Genomic DNA, 20,139 nt, shown 5'->3' on the forward strand with positions numbered 1-20,139 from the left:
ATGTGGCTGTGTGCCCCATATAAATTGTTGTGTGAAAAGCAAGGTGGTGATATACCATTTAACAAGTTATTTACTGAACAGCCATACCTCCCACTGCATTGTTCTCTTTCCACAAAGTGTACACACAATTGGTGGCAATGAACCATGTTGAACAATGAATATGTGCAGAATTGTCCTTTCAGGGCTGGCACACTTAAGCTTTGGCAAATAATATTTACAACAAAAAAAGAAAAGGTATTTTCTCAACACTTTTGTTATGCTAGTTAGCTGCCTATGGTTTCTTCAGATGGCTTAATTTATCTTAATGTATTTTCCAGTCCACAATTGGCACATAATTACATTTACCTACACAGAGGTCAGTCATGAAACCCCAATTTCCCCACATATGTGCAGTGAGAATGACATTTTCAAGTATAACTCTGGCAAGCAGATATTGGCAAGAAACTTGAAATAATGTAAAAATTCCCAGTCCACAAACAATTGCCAAACAATGAACCACAACCACTTGAGCGGAACAGTTGTCAAGAAATTGTGATTACATATTCCAAACTCGGGTCTTTTAAAGTGGATATTTGCCAAAAGAAAATGAAATAACCATTTGGATAAGAAGAACTCATTAATGAGAAATTAATAAAGGACGTTTATATATATATATATATATATATATTTGTTATATTAGATAATGCTAACTGTAAAAAATATAGCTGTATCCTGTTTGTCTTTTCTAATTCTGATGACCCTGGTTCCCGTTGCCTCTTGCACTACCAGAGGTGTCCGCATATACAGGCATACCCCGCTTTAAGGACACTCACTTTAAGTACACTCGCGAGTAAGTACATTTCGCGCAATAGGCAAACAGCAGCTCACGCATGCGCCTGTCAGCACGTCCTGAACAGCAATACCGGCGCCCTACCTGTACCGAAGCTGTGCACAAGCGGGGAGACTATAGATCCTGTTACACATGCGTTATTTACATCAGTTATGCACGTATATGACGTTTGCAGTACAGTACATGCATCAAAAGTGGGAAAAGGGGAGTGCTTCACTTTAAGTACATTTTCACTTTACATACATGCTCCGGTCCCATTGCGTACGTTAATGTGGGGTATGCCTGTAATGCTTTGCAATGCATGGAAGGTCCCCATATGGGCGCTAAAAAGGTTTTATGATGATACTGTTCCATCACATCCATTCTCTTCTCTTGGGCAGTGATGTTCAACCTGTGGCCGGGTCTGGGTCGGCACACTGGATGCTGCCAGGGGCCAATCTTCTAACTGCTCTATTTCTCCCATGTCTGCGTTTGCTTACTGCTGTGTGTTTCATCAACCCTGCCCACTGGAATGTTAATGACCTAGGAGGACAAATGACTCTGAACCGCTTCAGTCTACATCTGTGTCGTCCCAAAAGCGAACATCCTTTGGCGCAGCAAAAGGGTGTGAGCCATTTGCTGCTGTTCACTGATGTTTGGTAATGTTAAAGCTGCTCTATTTCAATCTAAACCTCACCAGCCCTTTAATCCCCTGTACCCAATTTTCTAACTCTAACTGTCCATGAAACATCTGTGAATTGACTGTATAATCTCTGTTCATTTAATGTAACCATGTATTGTTATCATAACTCTGTGCCCAGGACATATTTGAAAACGAGAGGTACCTCTCAATGTATTACTTCCAGGTAAAATATTTTTTAGAAATAAATACATAAAATGTCCTTTCCCCTAACAAACCCAGGTTTGTCTAGTCTCACTGAGTTTCTCTGACTCTCATTGATTTGGAGTCAGTCCTCTCCTAGCCTGGAGCGACAACTTTAACAACCTAACTCTTTTTAGGGCTCCCGGCACCTTTTACATCATTTAAATGATTCTCGTTTCCTTGTTTTTAGAACACCAGTAAGTAGAGCAGTGTTTTCCAAACATCTCCTCATGATCCGCGGCCACACCAGGTTTTCGGAATAACCAATGCACTTGCATCCAAGTGACCACACTTTTTTTTTTGCATACCAATAGAATGTTTGGTGGTTGTCTCAGAAACCTGGTGTGGCCAAGGATGACAAGGAGAGGTTTGGAAAACACTGAGGTAGAGGAAGATTTATTGACGTGTTGACAGATCTTTTGCAATATGGTATAGTGGTGGCAGGCATCAATAAAAAAAAGCTGTGGGGGGGGACATGTTAAATTGAAACCTTGTTTGCACTGGGGGGAAAACAAATGTATCATATTGTATGACAGGGCTGCTCAACTCCAGTCCTCAAGCCTCCCAAACAGGTCAGGTTTTCAGGATATCCCTGCTTCAGCACAGGTGACTCAATCAGTCTTTGACTGAGCCTCTGATTGAGCCACCTGTGCGGAGGCTGGGACATCCTGAAAACCTGACCTGTTGGGGAGGCTTGAGGACTGGAGTTGAGCACCCCTGCTGTATGACACTGTGCTTATGTGGAAGACGTCTATTGGTGTAATACGGTATGGAGTACCAACCTCAGTGTGCATATTCTCCGGTGAAATCACTTTGCTGAAGATAATAGCTGGAGCTGCAGTTACCCGCACTGTGAAATCTGTCAAAATTGGACTTAGTATCGCTCGCCGTTCTTGATGCCGCCGAATGCTATAAGAAAAAAAATGTCAAAAAAGTTACAGATTAGAGAACATTACGTAACCTTTCGGAGTGAAAAATGATGACAAGAGTAATGTTGAAACCGAGGAATACAGGACTAAAAATAAATTCTTGAGGGACTACGTTTGACGTCTTCTTTTATAAAAATACGTAAAGAAAGGGTTTTCCCCTACAAACGTGACTTTTTTTTATTTTATTTACATACCGTTGAGTTATTATTCCATCCCAAAATTATACCAATTATCCTGGCAGCACACACAAATGTAAATGTACCCAGTGACACAATAGGGAATTATCTTTAATTCTAAGTACCATTCCCAATGCTTCAATGCGAGAGCGTCAGCCTGGGAAGAAAAATACAGGACAGAAGTGGGTATGGAGTTACAAGTTAAAAGAAGCAGAGCTCACGAATGATGGAAAGTGTTTTGAAATCTTTACATTCATGACAAGCGAGATTACCTCCCCAAAGATACCCAATTAACTCAATCTCACCAGTTTAAATCATCAACTACATGTCTCAAGTGTCAATTACTTAAAGCTAAGCATGTCCAAAAGTGATCTCTTCATCGTTGTACAGTACTTGTTTCCTACCTGTCCTTCAAACTTCTACAACTCTGTCAACTTGCTACAGTATGAAGGTTGAATAATAACACTTTGCCGAAACCAAGCATGTTGTTAAAACTTTTTCAATTAGTTATTCAATGCTTCAGAATTTACACCAATGATTTTTGTGGTATCCCTAGCATAATTAATGTATGACTAACTTATTAGTATAACTGATTTCACGTTTTTAAGGCCTATGAGTAGTACAACAACCTACTGATAACAGAGTCCACAACTGGTGCTCTCTCTTACATTTAGGATACATTAATTTTCATAATGTTTAATATATAATATAATGTGTTATTTATTTTTAAATCTACACACACACACACACACACACACACACACACACACACACACACACACACACACACACACACACACACACACACACTCTGACCTCCTGTCCGTTCAAGAGTGAAGCACTTAGAATGTGTTCCCTCTCCTCTTCCTCCCCTGCCACCGCACCGCTGGTCCTAGGACAGCTGGGAGAGTTGTCCCGGCTCTACTCCTCTGGTGGCCGCGGAACCCCTGAGGGGTGTTTGCGGAACCCCGGTTGAAAACCACTGCTCTAGATTGTAGGTTCTCATGATCAGAGCTGCCACTCCCTTTCTGTATCTGTTTGTGCATGTTTGTCCGTATTGTATTTGTATGTAACTTTTGATGTAATTATCACAACTCTGCAGCCCCATATTACCACATTGGTAATGGGCAAGACAGAATAGATAGGAATGGGGAAATAGCTACTGTATGGGTCATGGGGGTGGAGTGGGGGGAAGTGGGAGTATTGCAAGCAGGGAGGCACCCATATTAAATACAGATAATACTAGTAAACTTCTAAAGGCTAAATTCAATTGGAAAGCAGATAAGATAAAAATAATACAGACTGGAAAAAACCTTAAATGCATGCTTGCTAATGCAAGAAGCCTGACAGATAAAATGGGGGAGCTTGAAATAATAGTTACGAGGGAGCAGTATGATATACCCACCTGAGGTATACTCTGTCCAACAATGAGCGGTCACTTTACCTTTTTGTTTCAACATTGTCCCTCATTCTCTCTATAATATCGCTCCACCAGGCATGGCCCTCATTACCTCTTTGTAACTGTTTATCCTTATTTGTATGTAACTCTTTTAATGTAATTATGAAATCTCTTAATTGTCTTACAAACTGTGAGCAGGTCATTTGTAAAGACAAAACAAAGTACGGGCAATAGAACCTTGGGGGACCCTACAGGTAATATCCAAGTGGTATGAGTTGGAGCCTGAGATATACACATATTAGGATCTTCCTGATAAATAAGAGATAAACCTGTTTAAAGCATGAGATCCACTACCAGAGTACTAGAGCCTGTTTTAACATAATAGTGTGGTCAAGAGTATCAAAAGCCTTTGCAAAATCTAGGAATATTGCACTAGTCAACTGTCCATGTTATATTCCACCCTGGGAGAGATCTGAAATTGACTAAAAAACCTGTGACTTTTTATAAAAATTGCTTAGTTTTTTCACCACTTTTGAAAACAGGGATAACGTTGGTGGTTTCACAGGCCTTAGGGATTTGGTCAGAAGACAAAAGAGAGTTGATTATAGAGGCAATTGGTCAGGCACAAATTGGTTGTTTAGCTTTAGTGTTAGGAGCTCCTGTACAATCTCCTCTTCAGACACTTTGATAAATTGAAATTCATGAGCACACGGAGGAGGGGGTACTGATATAGGGGTGCGCCCAGTCTGAGCTTCCCGATTAAGGTCACGTTTGTGTCTTGATAATAAGGAAATATCACCCCACTCACACAGTATCCATTAAACGTGTTGTAATTTTGTCTGATCACTCAGTCATTGCCATCATTTTTTTTTGATACAGGAAGGTTCTTGAGAGCTGCAGGACTCAAAAAGATTATTGATTGCCTTCCAGAATTTTGCAGGATTTTATGTGTTTTGATAAAAATTGACAGAGTATTGTGATTTTTGTAAGTCTAGTTTGCATTCTGCATATATTCCACAGGGGTCTATAGTTTTTGTGATCTTGATATGTATCTATTCCACAAGGCATCTCTAAAGCAGTAAAGCTCAATAAGATTAGCTGTGACCCAGAGAAGATGAGCCCAATGGATGCTGACTCTGTGCAGTGGAGTATGGATATCGCAGAGTTTTAAGAACTCTGACTGGAAATAATAAAGTGCAAAATTAGGGTCTGGTATAAACTCGATTCTGACCATGGGCAGTTGGGAAGGTCAAAAATAAATTGTTGAAGGTTAAAATGGTTAAAAGTTCAAGTGAATAGGACTTTAGGGATAGATTTGAATAGTTTGATTTTACATACACAATACACTATTGCATGATCACTGAAAATGTCAGGTAGGATACCTGAGGTTTGGATTCTGTTGGGACAGGAGGATAAGATCCAATCAGTGAGTGGTTATAGGATTTTAGACTTCATAGAGTAGCTTGAGAAATTAGTTGGCTTCAATTTAGTGATTTGAATTGTGTACAGAGTTTGTTGGTTTTAGGGGCAGGCATTTGTTTCTATTCAAATACAAATATTAGGCACATCAGACAGGTATTGTAGTAAGGACTTGGGGGGAGAGGGTGATAGATGCCAACAATTATGATAGGCTTAGAGAAAGGAAGGCAAATCTTGCCAACTACATTTTCAAACGAGGATGGACTAATGGGGTTATTTAGTAACACACATTTTAAAGAATAGTCAATAGAAATGAACAGGCCTACTCCTCTCTTTGGCCGATCTATATCTATAAGTCTCAAATAATGTTTGTGTGTGTATGTCTTCCCCCTGGGTGATTGGCCCTGTGTTCCCCCTGTGTCATTGGCCACGGCGACCCCCCCCCCCCCTCACCCATCACATTGCAAGGACCATCTCACTTGCAGTTGGAACCTAAGGAAAACAACTTGGCGAAAGCACACTCCTCACCCCCCACACACCTCCGCCGCTCCTCGGCGCAGGCCTCACCTCTCCCCCACCACCAACCCCCCTCCCTCCGGTCACACCACTACCGCGCAGGCCTCACCTCTCCCCCACCACCAACCCCCCTCCCTCCGGTCACTCCACTCCCACCCGCCGCAGGCCTCACCTCTCCCCCACCAACCCCCCTCCCTCCGGTCACTCCACTCCCACCCGCCGCTCCTCGGCGCCGTCCTCACCTCTCCCCCATCAACCCCCCTCCCTCCAGTCACAACACTCCCACCCGCCGCTCCGCGGCGCTGTCCTCACTTCGCCCCCACCAACCCCCCTCTCTCCGGTCACTCCACTCCGACCCGCCGCTCCTCAGCGCCGTCCTCACCTCGCCACCACCAACCCCCCTCCCTCCGGTCACTCCACTCCCACCCGCCGCTCCTCTGCGCCGTCCTCACCTCGCCACCACCAACCCCCCTCCCTCCGGTCACTCCACTCCCACCCGCCGCTCCTCTGCGCCGTCCTCACCTCGCCACCACCAACCCCCCTCCCTCCGGTCACTCCACTAACAGACGCTGCAGCCACCACTCCAAGGCGACACCTCACACTACATCACTGCCACTACCAGGTAAGAACAGTCATCTAACTATGCTGACATGACGTTTCATGACCTACTACACAAACAACTTGTGTGTGTGTGTGGGGGGGGGGGAGACAGTGTGTGTGTGTGGGGGGGGGACAGTTTGTGTGTGTGTGGGGGACGACGACAGTGTGTGTGTGGGGGACGACGACAGTGTGTGTGGGTGGGGGGGGGGGACAGTGTGTGTGTGTGGGGGGGGACAGTGTGTGTGGGGGACCCTGTGTGTGTGTGTAGAACACTGTAGGGGGGGGGAACAGAGCTGCGCATAGGGGAGGGGAACGGAGCTGCGCAGGGGGGGGGAACACAAACAGAGAGGGGGGAGCGGAGAAACAGACAGGGGGAGTGGAGAGAGAGAGGGGGGAGCGGGAAATTGTACTCCCGGGCAAAGCCGGGTCTCTCAGCTAGTCTTTTCTAAAGATAGCGCAAGGTTGAATAGAAATAGATGTATCAAGAGTTTGGGGACTTGGTCATGTTTCAGTAAGAACTATGGCTTTGGTTTATACAAGAAGCACCATGCCCTGGGTTCTAGTTTGGGCAGTAAGCTACAAAATGGATGTAGATGACAGATAGCCCTTTGGGGACTTATTCTGTGGCTCCAGATACGCAAACAAGTTATGGTGAATAAAAAAAAAAAGGGAAAAAATCCCTCACTGTACAACCATCTTCACAATGCGAGGCCAGCAACCATCATCACTGATGAAACACACAAATTGAAACCACTATCTGTGAGTAGGTTTGCTGGTTATGCACCTCTTTAACCGAAACGTTGCATTAAAAACTGTGTGAACCAGCAGGCATAAACTTAGAGGGATCCACATTAAAGTGGATACGAAGCAAAACATGCTCATTTGCATGTCATTACCCAGAATCCCTGTCCACAGTGGAAGCATTGTTTGCTGTGTGTTTATAGCAGGTTTGGGGACCTGCCTGAGATGTGACTTTGCTCATCAGTACTAATATGGAGGACGGGTTTTGCTGCTTTTTTGTACTCATCATAAATTGCATTTCTACTTGATCAAAACAAAAGAAACAAACTTGTGAAAAAGCAATGTTGGTTAGGTATATATTAATTAGCAAAGAAACGGGAGCAGTTTTCTGAACAGGAATCACTACAAAACCGTTTACAGTTCATATGCATCTGACCTTTTCCCGAAGGTTTTAAAGTCACTGAAGGAAAAGAGTCTATAATTGTACATGCTGCCAAACCAAGATATCTAGTACTGCCACAGAAGACAGAATGTTTCTGTCAACTTCAATTAGTTATATACAGTAGAAACAAAATCCTCAGATATAAAAAGCTTCAAATAACAACATAATTTCTGGCCAAAGAAAGATAAAAGAGACAATGTCATTAATATTGTGAAGAAAGAATGTTATCCGTAGCATAAATCTAAAGAACTTATATTAAATGAATACCTTATTGCATTTTTTAATCTCAAAGATTACATTTAATGTATGTAGCCATGTATCCTCTTGGCTACTAATCTGCCCTACCTAACACATAAGATCTGGTACCAGCGCAGGCAGTGTTAGGGTTAAATCTATGCCCTTGAGTGACATGTGGGTGAGCCTAAGTCCTGTGTGCTGCCCTATCAGCGGCTCAGACCTAGGACCCTTCCCCTGGTTACAAAATGGACTGCGGATCCAAATGTAGTGGTCTGAGCTGTTGGAAGTGTGGAGTCAGGGCTCTGGCCACCTTCCTTCCCCTCCCTCAGAGAAGTGGGAGCAAGGGAGCAAAGGATAGACCTTTGGGGCCTCAAGCCCTGGGGGTTGATTCCAGGGACCAGAGGGAGAGAAAAGAGAGTGTACATGTTGGTATGCTGATTGAAGAATAAAGAACCATCCTTTATTTTATACTCCTATCTGAGACTGCAGTTTATCAGGGGGTGTGCAAGAGAATTTTCCTGCAGGAACTGCACCCGGCTTTCCTGATGTAAATGGAGGCGCTGCACCCATGAAGAACTGGGAAGTTCCCTAAAACCTGCCCTGTCTTCCCCACTACCACCGGAGGACACTCAGTATCCTGTAATCCTAGCAGGTGAGCAGCACAACAACACCAGGTAACAGTGCAATCTCCCAGAAGGTGGGGGAACATCTGTTACATTTGGAGGCGCTGCTGAGATCTTCTATCAGGACAGGCTTTTACAGTAAGAGAAAGGAGGTACGCTCCTGTTATGTATGAGATGGGGGGGGGGCAGGTGTATTGTCCACGGGACTCTCACCCAGCAAGGGACCAACTTCCCTGCCAGTGGAACTGCAGCCTGTGCTGCTCCCTAGTGTGTGCTAGTTCATGCCATCCTAAGGGCTGATATGTAGGGCACCTGGAGGGGGTGTTTTGGGATTTTGAGGACCCAGAAACCTCAGGAATGGTACTATAGATCACGGTCCCACATTATGGTGTTCACAGTATGTGTGGGTAGTGTCTGAGGGGGGGCTCTTGAAAGTCGGGAGGCCAGAACCTCAGTTGGAGGAGCTACAACAATACTATTAGCGGTCCCCAGCACAGGGAGCCGCACTCTTGGCTACTAATCTGCCCTACCTAACACATAAGCCCTGGTACCAGCGCAGGCAATGTTAGGGTTAAATCTATGCCCTTGCTGCTGCAGCAGTAAACAACTCCCTTGAGTGACAAGGGGGTGGGCCTAAGGACTGTGTGCTGCCCTATCGGGTTCAGACCTAGGACACTCCCCCTGGGTAAAAAAGGGACTCAAGCTCAAATGTAGTGGACCGAGTTGTTGGTTAGTGTGGAGCCAGGGCTTTGGCCACCTTCCTTTCCCTCCCTTAGGGGAGTGGGTTACTACCCCTTACTCCACCAGGGAGTAAGGGAGCAAAGGATAGACCTTTGGGACCTCAAGCCCTGGGGGTTGATTCCAGGGACCAGAGGGAGAGAAAAGAGTGTACATGTTGGTATGCTGTATGAAGAATAAAGAACCATCCTTTGTTTTATACTCCTGCCTGAGACTGCAGTTTATCAGGGGGAGTGCAAGTGGGGTTTCCAGCAGGAACTGCACCCAACCCTGCAGGGGCCTGCTGGAGATGGAGGCGCTGCACTGATAAAGATCTGGGAAGATCCCTAAAGCCTGTCCTGTCTTCCCCACTACCACCGGCAGACCCTCAGTATCCTGTAAGCCTAGCAGGTGAGCAACACAACACCACCAGGTAACAGTGAAATCTCCCAGAGGGTGGGGGAACACCTGTTAGATGTACAAGCTCAAAGGTTGTGCATTAAGAGGTGCGATATAAAAAATTATCAAACCACAAGGTGTAGCACAACACAGCTCCAATTTATCGGGGTTATTAAAATGTGATGGAAATTCCCATTGAAGTCAATGGTAGTTTACGTGCAATAGTGCCCTCCGTTTAATGAGTAATTTAATAAATAATCTAGAGCAGTATGCACACTACGTAAAATATGTTAGTACTGTAGGAGAAAATACACCTGTATTATATTTTTCTCTGGAATTAATGGACTGTCTTCTGTAACGGTGCTATAGAACATGTTAATAAAGCAGGAATATTAGCAAGAGGGTCTGTGGAATTGAGTTAAGTAAGAAAATAGACTAGTACCCTTCCTCTACTAAACTCTTTCAGTTCAAGAACCTTACATACTGAAAAGTAGTTTGGATCCCACATTTAATGCGGTTTTATAGCTGCATAAAAATAACAAATGCAGGGGAAAAAATGTGAGTACACGGACTGTTTCAACAGAACATAGCATTGTATATCATAGGACATTTTCCACCACTCACATGTAATTTTATTATGTATGTGCGCTACTCTCTCCAGTGTCCTGTTATTCCCCAGGGGTTGCACAGTTCCACAATCCACTACAAGCCCTATGTATAAAGCACAGACACGTGTCTTCAATGAGAACACGTTGTGCTGGCATGCACTGGGTACACGAGCGATGTATCGCCCACAAGCTATTGCAAAGGAACATAACTCACGGCACATTATACATCTGTATTTCTCTCATGTCAGATGGAGAAATGTATAAGAAACAGAACCTGGAAACAATTCAACAGCTTATACCCAAAAACAAAATACCACGGTCACAGCTGTTGCTTGGGCTAGATTGGAGAAAGGCCCGAAAAAACTGGAGTCAACGGAGAGGGTGTGGAAGAAAATGAACAGTGAGCTGTCGTTCCGTGTTCCTTTATAGGGATCTAAAGTATGACATGGCCAATTACAAGAGCGTATTACTGTTTTGCACTGACGGAGTCCATCTGTTAGATATATTTTCAGACACTCAGTATGTAATTCAGGCCAGCCAATCTTTATGTGAAACAACTGGAATTGGCAGGGGAGGTACAATCCATGCTAGTGACTGCTCTTCCTTAAGTCAGACGAAAGATCACTGTCTGGTCGCTCTTAGAAAAAGGAGGAGACATGAATTACTGACTGCTGAAGGCTGAATCTTCCATCACTTCACATATGGGAACTTCCAAGTAAAGCAGAAGATTTAGTGGAGTGAGACAGGGACTCCTACGTTTATGGACTATCACAAACTAACAAACCTTAATCCCATAATAAATGCTGTTTTATGTTTAGATTTGCTTCATTGCACATGGATAGCTGATCCGTGAATAAACAGTGACCACCAAACCTTATTCAGAGTAGTAGTGACATCATAAAATTCTGCCTGTATAGCACTTGTCAGTATAGTTTCTGATTGACTTGTAATGTTAAAAATGCCAGCTACGTTATCATGAAAAACTGGTGTAAGTATTTAAAGGTGCGGTTCCGTGCATTTCAATTTTTATTTTAAAAAGGTATAAATCCTGCAGTAGAGTGGTCACATGTCAGTCTCTGCTGATTATTCTATCTTGCTCCACACCACCAGGAAGCACCGAGCTGTTTCTGATACAAATGTCGAAGAGATAATGGAAACGTCTTAGCCCGAGTTTCCCTAATAATGCACTTTGAAATCTAGTGATGTCACAAAGTGGGAGAGGGGGAGATTAGTGTTGGAGGGGGTAGCCGCATACTGGCCCACATATGAAACATGTTCGCTGGGTAATTAGGCAGGAAAATCAGGTATATGGCCTTATCTTCCATTGACTTGCATTGTGTGGAGGGAATTTGTTCAGGACGAGAGTAGAAAAATGCTACATTCTTGGCGAGTCATGAGGAAGTCTCCCTCTTAAAAAGAAAGCGTTGCTCATTAGGGTTAGCATCAAGCCAATCGACAGGATGAATGGGAACAAAGACTCCTGGCACGTTGTTGTGGTGTGTGGGAGGAGGGCTCGGTTGATGAGTAAGAGGGGTGCTCCATGGTTGTTGAGCATCAATGGTTGTTGAGGAGGGGGTTCCGAGGTGGTTGTGGAGAGGATGCTGTGATCACCCGACGTTCTGATATGGCTGGTGGGTGTTACACCCTCTACCAGGTTGTACTGGACAACACTCAGCTTTAAAAATTTAACACAACTCAGTTTAAAAATCAGGTAAATATATCTTTAGACCCACAGTGAATACTACTGGTTGAAAAGAGATCTTCAAGGCGCTCTGGGAAAAGAAAGTAGAGCACTATGGTTAAGAATCAGGAGTCTTTATTAAAGGGGCCTGTCACTCACCTGTAGTTTCCAGTCAAGTATGTGTATCTTAATTTATATAGTGTCAGTCATGTACATAGTGCTTTAAAGCAGTAACACACGTGACATAATAATATAACACATAATGGGAATAAATGCTTCATACATAAAAGTAGACATTAGGAAAAGGAGTCCCTGCCCAGAAGAGCTTACAATCTACGTAGGAATGTAAGTGGGGACAACTTACAGGGACAGTTCGGAGGGTGTTATGATAAATGTGTTTGCAAGGGGTCACCATAAATGAGATGTATAGTATCAGCCAACAGAGCTAACCAAAGGCTTAATTAAAGAGGTGTGTTTTAAGGTCCTTAAAGGAGGAGAAGATGATGCTAGTCGGATATTGAGAGGACATTCTAGAGGTTTGGGGCAGTAAGTGTGAAAGGTTTTAGGCGGGAGAGGGCTTTAGATACAAAAGGGGTAGATAGAAGACATCCTTGAGCAGAACGCAAGAGTCGGGCAGGTGTATAGAGAGAAATTTGAGAACATTTAAGTTTTGCAGTCATCTAAGATTTAATGACCAGTGATAGGAACAACATTTTAAAATTTGTGATAGAACGGGCAGTGACAGATTAGCAGACTTCCAAAGGGAAATGCCTAAATTCACAAATTTATTCTATATACAAATAATTTCCTTTTCTGAATCCAGTACATTTCTCTTGACATATATGCTCAGTCATTTACAGTAGTCAGCTGCTCGTGTTAAAGCACCTACAGTCTGTATACCTAAGATTTGAGCTCTCAATCTTTGCTAATTGTCAGTATAATTTATTTATAATGCACCAACATACCTTGGTCATGGCCACCACTGGAAAGAGAGAACCCCTGGGCCAAAAATCTAAGGTCCCTAATTACTAGAGTCTCAAACATGGTTAGGAACGGACCTTTTACAAAAGTAGGGTAAAAAATAGACTGTCCCCTTAATTTGGATTTCCATTGACAATGTATGCGACTGTGTATCTTCCAAGCCCCCCCCCCCTCTCCCATGTTGGACCAGTGATTCTCTCTTTCCAGTGGTGGTCATGACGAGAGATTAGCTATTAAATCGCTGCAGGACAATAAAATGCTTGTCATAAAAAATGCAGACAAGGGGGGGGGGGGGGCTGTAGTGGTCCAGAGTAAGACTGACTACTTCAGGGAGGCGTTTCGTCAACTTGGAGAGGAGTCCTCCTACTCTGGACTACCACGAGATCCTACCAATGCGTACATGAGAGAACTTCTGGAACTCATAGATCTGGGGTCAACATCACTGGTTCTCTCCAAAGCGGAAATCGATTTTATACAGTAGTTAATCCCCATCCTGTAATCCCCATCTTTCACCATCTCCCAAAGATCCATAAGACATTGGTCGACCCTCCGGGCCGACCAATTGTCTCCAGCATTGGATCTTTGGGAGATGGTTTATCCCGTTATGTTAATACCTATTTGCAACCCTTCGTCCGGTCCCTCCCGTCCTTTCTCCTAGATTCAGGGGATCTATTAACAAAACTACAGGATGTTACATGGAAAACAAATTGTATATGGGTGACCATGGACGTGGTATCCCTGTATTCGATTATTTGACATGATCTGGGATTGGCGGCTGTCCGACACTACATTGAATGTCCAGGTAGTTCAATACTTACCACTACATTTATTATGGAATCTATTTCTTATTTACTCACTCACAATTATTTTCTTTTTGAGTACAAATTTTATTTACAACTTCGGGGTACAGCAATGGGGACAAGTTTTGCCCCCTCTTATGCTAATTTATTTATGGGGTGGTGGGAAAATAAAACTATTTTTAGCACTTCTAATATGTATAGGCACAATATTCTTTTTTATAAACGGTTTATAGACTACTTAATAATTATTTGGCACGGGGATATCGACACTTTACACTCATTTTTTGATTATGTTAATGATAACACGTTTGATATTAAATTCACTTTCAATTATGATTTACACCATATTAGCTACCTGGATCTTCTTTTATATGTAGATACTGACTTGAAAATTCAAACAGATGTATATCAAAAGACAAATTCAAGGAATACATTTCTGAGAGCGGACAGCTGCCATCCAAGGTGGGTGATTACAGGGATACCCAAAGGTCAGCTTCTGAGACTAAGGAGGAACTGTTCTACCATGAGCAGTTTCCTCAGTCAGTCTGAGAGGCTGATTTCCCGCTTTGTGGAGAGAGGTTACAATTGGGATACTCTGATGGCTACTCTTGAGGAGGTGATAAAGATAGATAGGAACTCGCTCCTTCCTGATGGGACACTCTCTACATGGAATGGGAATATTGCAAAAAGATCTACATCTTATCAGAATAAGCAAAAGTCTCTGAAACCACAAGGGATTAGTACAGCCAAAAAGGATGGGAAGGACACAGGTGGCCCGCTATTTATTACACAATATAACAAAGCGAGTGGCCAAGTAAGAACAATTTTGCAAAAACACTGGGGATTACTTAATATGGATCCTGTATTACGAGAGATTACTAGTGATGGTCCAAAAGTGGTATATCGAAGAGCCAAAACACTAGCAACATATGTCTCCCCTAGTGTTATATCTACACCTATGAACAATAAAGAGACATTCGTGACAAGAGGCTAATATAGATGTAGTAAATGTAATATGTGTAGGTTCATGAATCCCTCCAGTTATGTCACCTCCCAGAACCCAAGTAAGAACTTTAGAATCATCAATTTTATTAATTGTGATACCACTTACGTGGTATACATGATTACATGTGGATGTGGGATGCGATACATTGGTAGAACCAAGCGACCTTTAAAAATTAGGATGCAAGAACATTATAGACTAATTAAAAAGAAAGATCTTCAACATCCTGTCCCAAAACATTTTACTACATGCGAAAGGGGAGGGCCAGAGAATTTTACTTTGGTAGGAGTGGAGCGAGTCATTACAACTGAAAGAGGAGGCGATATTAATAAAACATTTGATCGTAGGGATCTTTACCCTAGATCATTTTGGATCTTTACCCTAAAAACACAGGTCCCTGATGGAATTAATGTGGACTGGAGCCTTAGTCATTTCTTGAGATAGTTCTCGCTCAGTTCCTATGCATATATTCCTTACATCGTCTCCATACTGTTTCCATAATGTCTTTATATGTATATCCATTCATTTTCATTTCTCTTTATGGGGTTGTAAGTTTGAGGAAATTATTATGTTCTTAACCCCATATTTTGATATATAATATTGTCTTCTTGGCACTTTATAAAATCTAGTGCTCTATACACTGATCATATTTTACAATAGTTTTTTCCCTGCTGACTAATACATTAACATATAGAGAATATATAGATGTTCATATTAACAATGTAGTTTTCATAATAGGGTCCTATTTTAGCATGTAACTTTCCTGTTTGATGTCTCTAGCTGGATATAGTAAATACTGATAACAACATTTTGTCTTCTTTGATTAATTATATATTTTTATATTAAATATTACTCATGTCTATATATATATATATATATATATATATATATATATATATATATATATATATATATATATATATAGACATGAGTAATATTTAATGATATATAATACCATACGGGTCACCCGTAATAGGGGAGAGTACATTTTTTATTTTATTGTTATATATGTGCACAACACTATGTACTATTGATGTCTTTTATTAACTTGTTGTTTTTCTTTCTTTCTTTTTTTGTGTGTGTAATTGTAACAGAGATATTCGTCTTGGCAGAGAACATAATGTACCCCGATGCTTGATGCTTATATATATATATTGTGTGTTTTTTATCCCCCTACAGATCTGCATTTTATTTTGTAAATCCCCATGTGTCTATGTTATAGATTGAATAAAGGGAGTTTGGGGAGAGATGGCGGCGGGGTGGGGAGAGGACGGATGGTGGCGGGGAGGGGACGGATGGCGGCGGGTGTAGACAGATGGCGGCAGAAAGGGGACGGATGACGGCTGGGTGGGGACAGATGGCGGCGGGGTGGGGAGAGGACGGATAGCAGCAGAGAGGGGACGGATGGCGGCGGCGTGTACGGATGGCGGCGCCCGTGGACGGATGGCGGCAGGTGTGGACGGATAGCTGCGGGCGGCAGGTGACGGGTGTGGATGGATGGCGGCGGGTGTGGACGGATGGCGGGGTGAATGGCAGTGTGGGGACAGATGGTGTGGCGGGTGGCAGAGAGGACGGATGGCGGCGGGGTGGGGAGAGGACAGATGGCGGCGGGGAGGGGACGGATGTCGGCGGGTGTGGATGGATAGCAAACAGAGCGGGGACGGATAGCAGCGGGGTGGGGACGGATGGCGGCGGGGTGGGGAGAGGACGGATGGCGGCGGGGAGGGGATGGCGGCGGGTGTAGACAGATGGCGGCAAAAAGGGGACGGATGACGGCTGGGTGGGGACAGATGGCGGCGGGGTGGGGAGAGGACGGATAGCAGCAGAGAGGGGACGGATGGCGGCGGCGTGTACGGATGGCGGTGCCCGTGGACGGATGGCGGCAGGTGTGGACGGATAGCTGTGGGCGGCAGGCGACGGGTGTGGATGGATGGCGGCGGGTGTGGACGGATGGCGGCGGGTGTGGACGGATGGCAGCAGAGAGGGGACGGTTGGCGGCGGGGTGGGGAGAGGACGAATAGCAGCAGAGAGAGGACGGATGGCGGCGGGGTGGGGAGAGGACGGATGGCGGCGGGGTGGGGAGAGGACGGATAGCAGCAGAGAGGGGACGGATGGCTGTTTGTGACGTCACCCCACCCCTCAGCCAATGGGAGAGCGCGCCAGAGAGAGGTGTGGCCGGCCACCAACCAATCAGCAACCTCACACACACAATTTTTCAGTTTTATATATATATATATATATATATATATAGAGAGAGAGAGAGAGAGAGAGAGAGAGAGAGAGAGAGAGAGAGAGAGAGAGAGAGAAATTTCAGTAGCGCCACTCGTGAAATCAGGTAAAAGTTAAATAAATATTAACGTGCAAATGTTTAGTGCATTATTGATCAAAATACAATATAAATCAATCTAGCAAAAAATGATAAACAGTGAATTTGAAAAAATCGAAATATGTGAAAAGATATGAAAAATGTGTTGATATTAAATCAAACAGGGAAAAAATAGGGAGGGGGAACAAAAAATGGAGGAAAGTCCAACCCTTGGTACAAGTCCAGTGAAATCAATGATGATATGAGATGCTGTTCAGGGATCCACGGCTGCTCTCAGAAGGAATAACCAATTCCAACAGAAACACTATAGAAAAAGAAGAACAGAGAGCGCACGTCCCATAGTGTAAAACAGTACATTTAATCAATAAACAGGACAAGGGGATTAAGGACACTCACAAGGGTAAGAGATAAAAAGGCAATTTGTGATATATATAATCACCACGAGCAAGGCCACACCGTCCTGGAACACATCAGATGGTATACGGTCCCTCCGGTCCACCTCCAGCAATAGTCGGGTGATTAGGAACAAAGTCTCTCAGCGTCCGTGCAGTAAAGAGATTCTTTCAGCCTCAGATCAGCTCCATGCGCTCTCCGGCCGTAAAGCGCGCATTGCGTGATGACGTAGTGTCGTGGTAGCGTGCCCTGACGCGTTTCGTCACGACAGTGACTTTTTCAATAAAAATTATTTTTGCTGGAGGTGGACCGGAGGGACCGTATACCATCTGATGTGTTCCAGGACGGTGTGGCCTTGCTGGTGGTGATTATATATATCACAAATTGCCTTTTTATCTCTTACCCTTGTGAGTGTCCTTAATCCCCTTGTCCTTTTTATTGATTAAATGTACTGTTTTACACTATGGGACGTGCGCTCTCTGTTCTTCATATATATATATATATATATATATATATATATATATATATATATATATATATATATATATATATATATATATATATATATATATATATATATACATACAGTGGTTGACAAATCACCAAAAAATCTACTCGCCACACAAAAAAATCTACTCGCCACCTAGTACCAAACGTGTGCTGCTTGGGCCAATATTTACTCGCCCGGGGGTTAAATCCACTCGCCCGGGGCGAGCAAATTTATAGGTTTGTCGAACACTGTATATATATATATATATATATATATATATATATATATATATATATATATATATATATGTAAAAAAATCAATTTCAGTTCTAATAATAATATTGTAATATGTACATGTAATGTACAGGTAATATGTAATATAGATGTAGCCAGGTCCCCTCCGGTCCTCCCGCTCTTCCCCCTCTTTACCCTCACATGTGGGGACTTTGCGGCAGGGCGACAGAGCTGCCGGTGGCTCCCGCCATAGTGCACCGCCATGTTGTGCGTGCGCATGCGCAGAAGCGGCATATACAAGTTAGGGGTCCTTGATGATTAAGGCATGCGAAGGGCACTTCGTGGCGCCCATTAGAGTTGCGCATGCGCAGTGTCCTATGTGCACGCGGTCCCAATGTTACGTGTGCAGCAGAGAGACTGCAACTCCCATGATGCTTAGAGAGAAGCTGCCAGATGTCACACGATAGACAATGAGATGGCTGATTTATTCTGTAGGATCAGGAAAGAGTACTGCATGCTGGAAGAGGAAGCGGGCAGTCAAGACCTGGACCCCGAAGACGCAGGTAGTGTCCACGGAGCTGTGCTCCAGGTACTAGGCCAGAGGTAAACCCCCAGGGCCCAGTTAGTCCCCTGAGACACTGTAGAGAATATAAGTGCATGAGATAGGGAAAGGCCTTAAACTAGGGACTGCTTCACTATACTCATAGAGAGAGAGATATGCTGCAGGACCCTGACTGAATGTCAGTGCAGCTTGATTGCTGAAAGGATATCTGAACTCCATAGTAGAGACAGTTCTTAAAGGATCATCCGACTGGGGATCCATCCCCAGAGGAGTCAGACGGTGGAATCATCCCTGCAAGGAGCAGCGCGTTGCGCCGCAGGACCACGTTGAAGAGTTGCTGATTACTGAGGATTATCCTGGTCAGGACTATGACCAGGAAGGTATATTAAGTGCACCACTGGGCCCCAACACAGGGAAGCGCTATCCCTCACACGTACATTTTAGCTTGTGGACACTCAGAGGTTAAGTGCCCAGGCACATTGGTACACAAAGGACTGAGGGCAATGCAATGAGTGACTTGAGGGGTGGTACAATGATGAACATAAGGAATGATGCACTGATGTCTATGTAATGAGGTTATTATTATTATGCTTAGTAAATACTGTTCTTATTCAACTGTGAGTGTATTTACTGTGTATGTCGGTTCTGGTGAGGGAACACTCCCACCACGTTGGGATCCCTCGCCAGTGGAGGCGCTGCACCGTGTATAAGTATACCCCAGGCGCCCAGGGCGGAGGCTCGGGCCTCTTGTTCGCAGCACACGTAGTTGCAGTACCCCAGGGGTACAAGGGCTACATATATATACACATATATAATAGGAAATGATTTAAGCATGGTATATGTTTTTTTTAAAAATCCCATTATTGAAGCAGCAGTCCGCACAAAAAAGGGTCATACTCTGATAGTTCATGTTGTGCTTCATGTTGTTTTATTTCTAATCTTCAGTTTTCACCTATAGTATTTATGACAGCTGTTACCGAGGTTACCTCGTTCGCCTTAATGAGTATGGATGACAGCAGCCATTGTAACCTCCCAGCGAGTCAACTTTTCAGCAACGGATATCTTCAAAATTTAACTACAGGTTTAAAAAAATGGTGGGATAAGTTTTTTTTTTTTTTTTTAAAGCACCAAGGAACTTAGGAAAGTTAAAAAGAAAGGCAATATTTACTTTT

The 20,139-nt window shown here is 43.7% G+C and overlaps 1 protein-coding gene across 2 annotated transcripts in view; it reads right to left on the minus strand.

The window, feature by feature from the left end:
• The window catches only part of VPS13B (vacuolar protein sorting 13 homolog B), a 1,123,013-nt gene that overhangs the window by 359,959 nt on the left and 742,915 nt on the right, over positions 1-20,139 (minus strand). For both annotated transcript variants that reach the window (XM_075582636.1, XM_075582637.1), the window contains exon 32: positions 2,474-2,600. In XM_075582636.1, coding sequence (XP_075438751.1) covers positions 2,474-2,600 — 127 coding nt within the window. The remainder of the gene's footprint in view (positions 1-2,473; positions 2,601-20,139) is intronic.

The sequence above is a fragment of the Ascaphus truei genome, chromosome 2 (genome assembly GCF_040206685.1).
Source record: "Ascaphus truei isolate aAscTru1 chromosome 2, aAscTru1.hap1, whole genome shotgun sequence".
Lineage (NCBI taxonomy): Eukaryota > Metazoa > Chordata > Amphibia > Anura > Ascaphidae > Ascaphus > Ascaphus truei.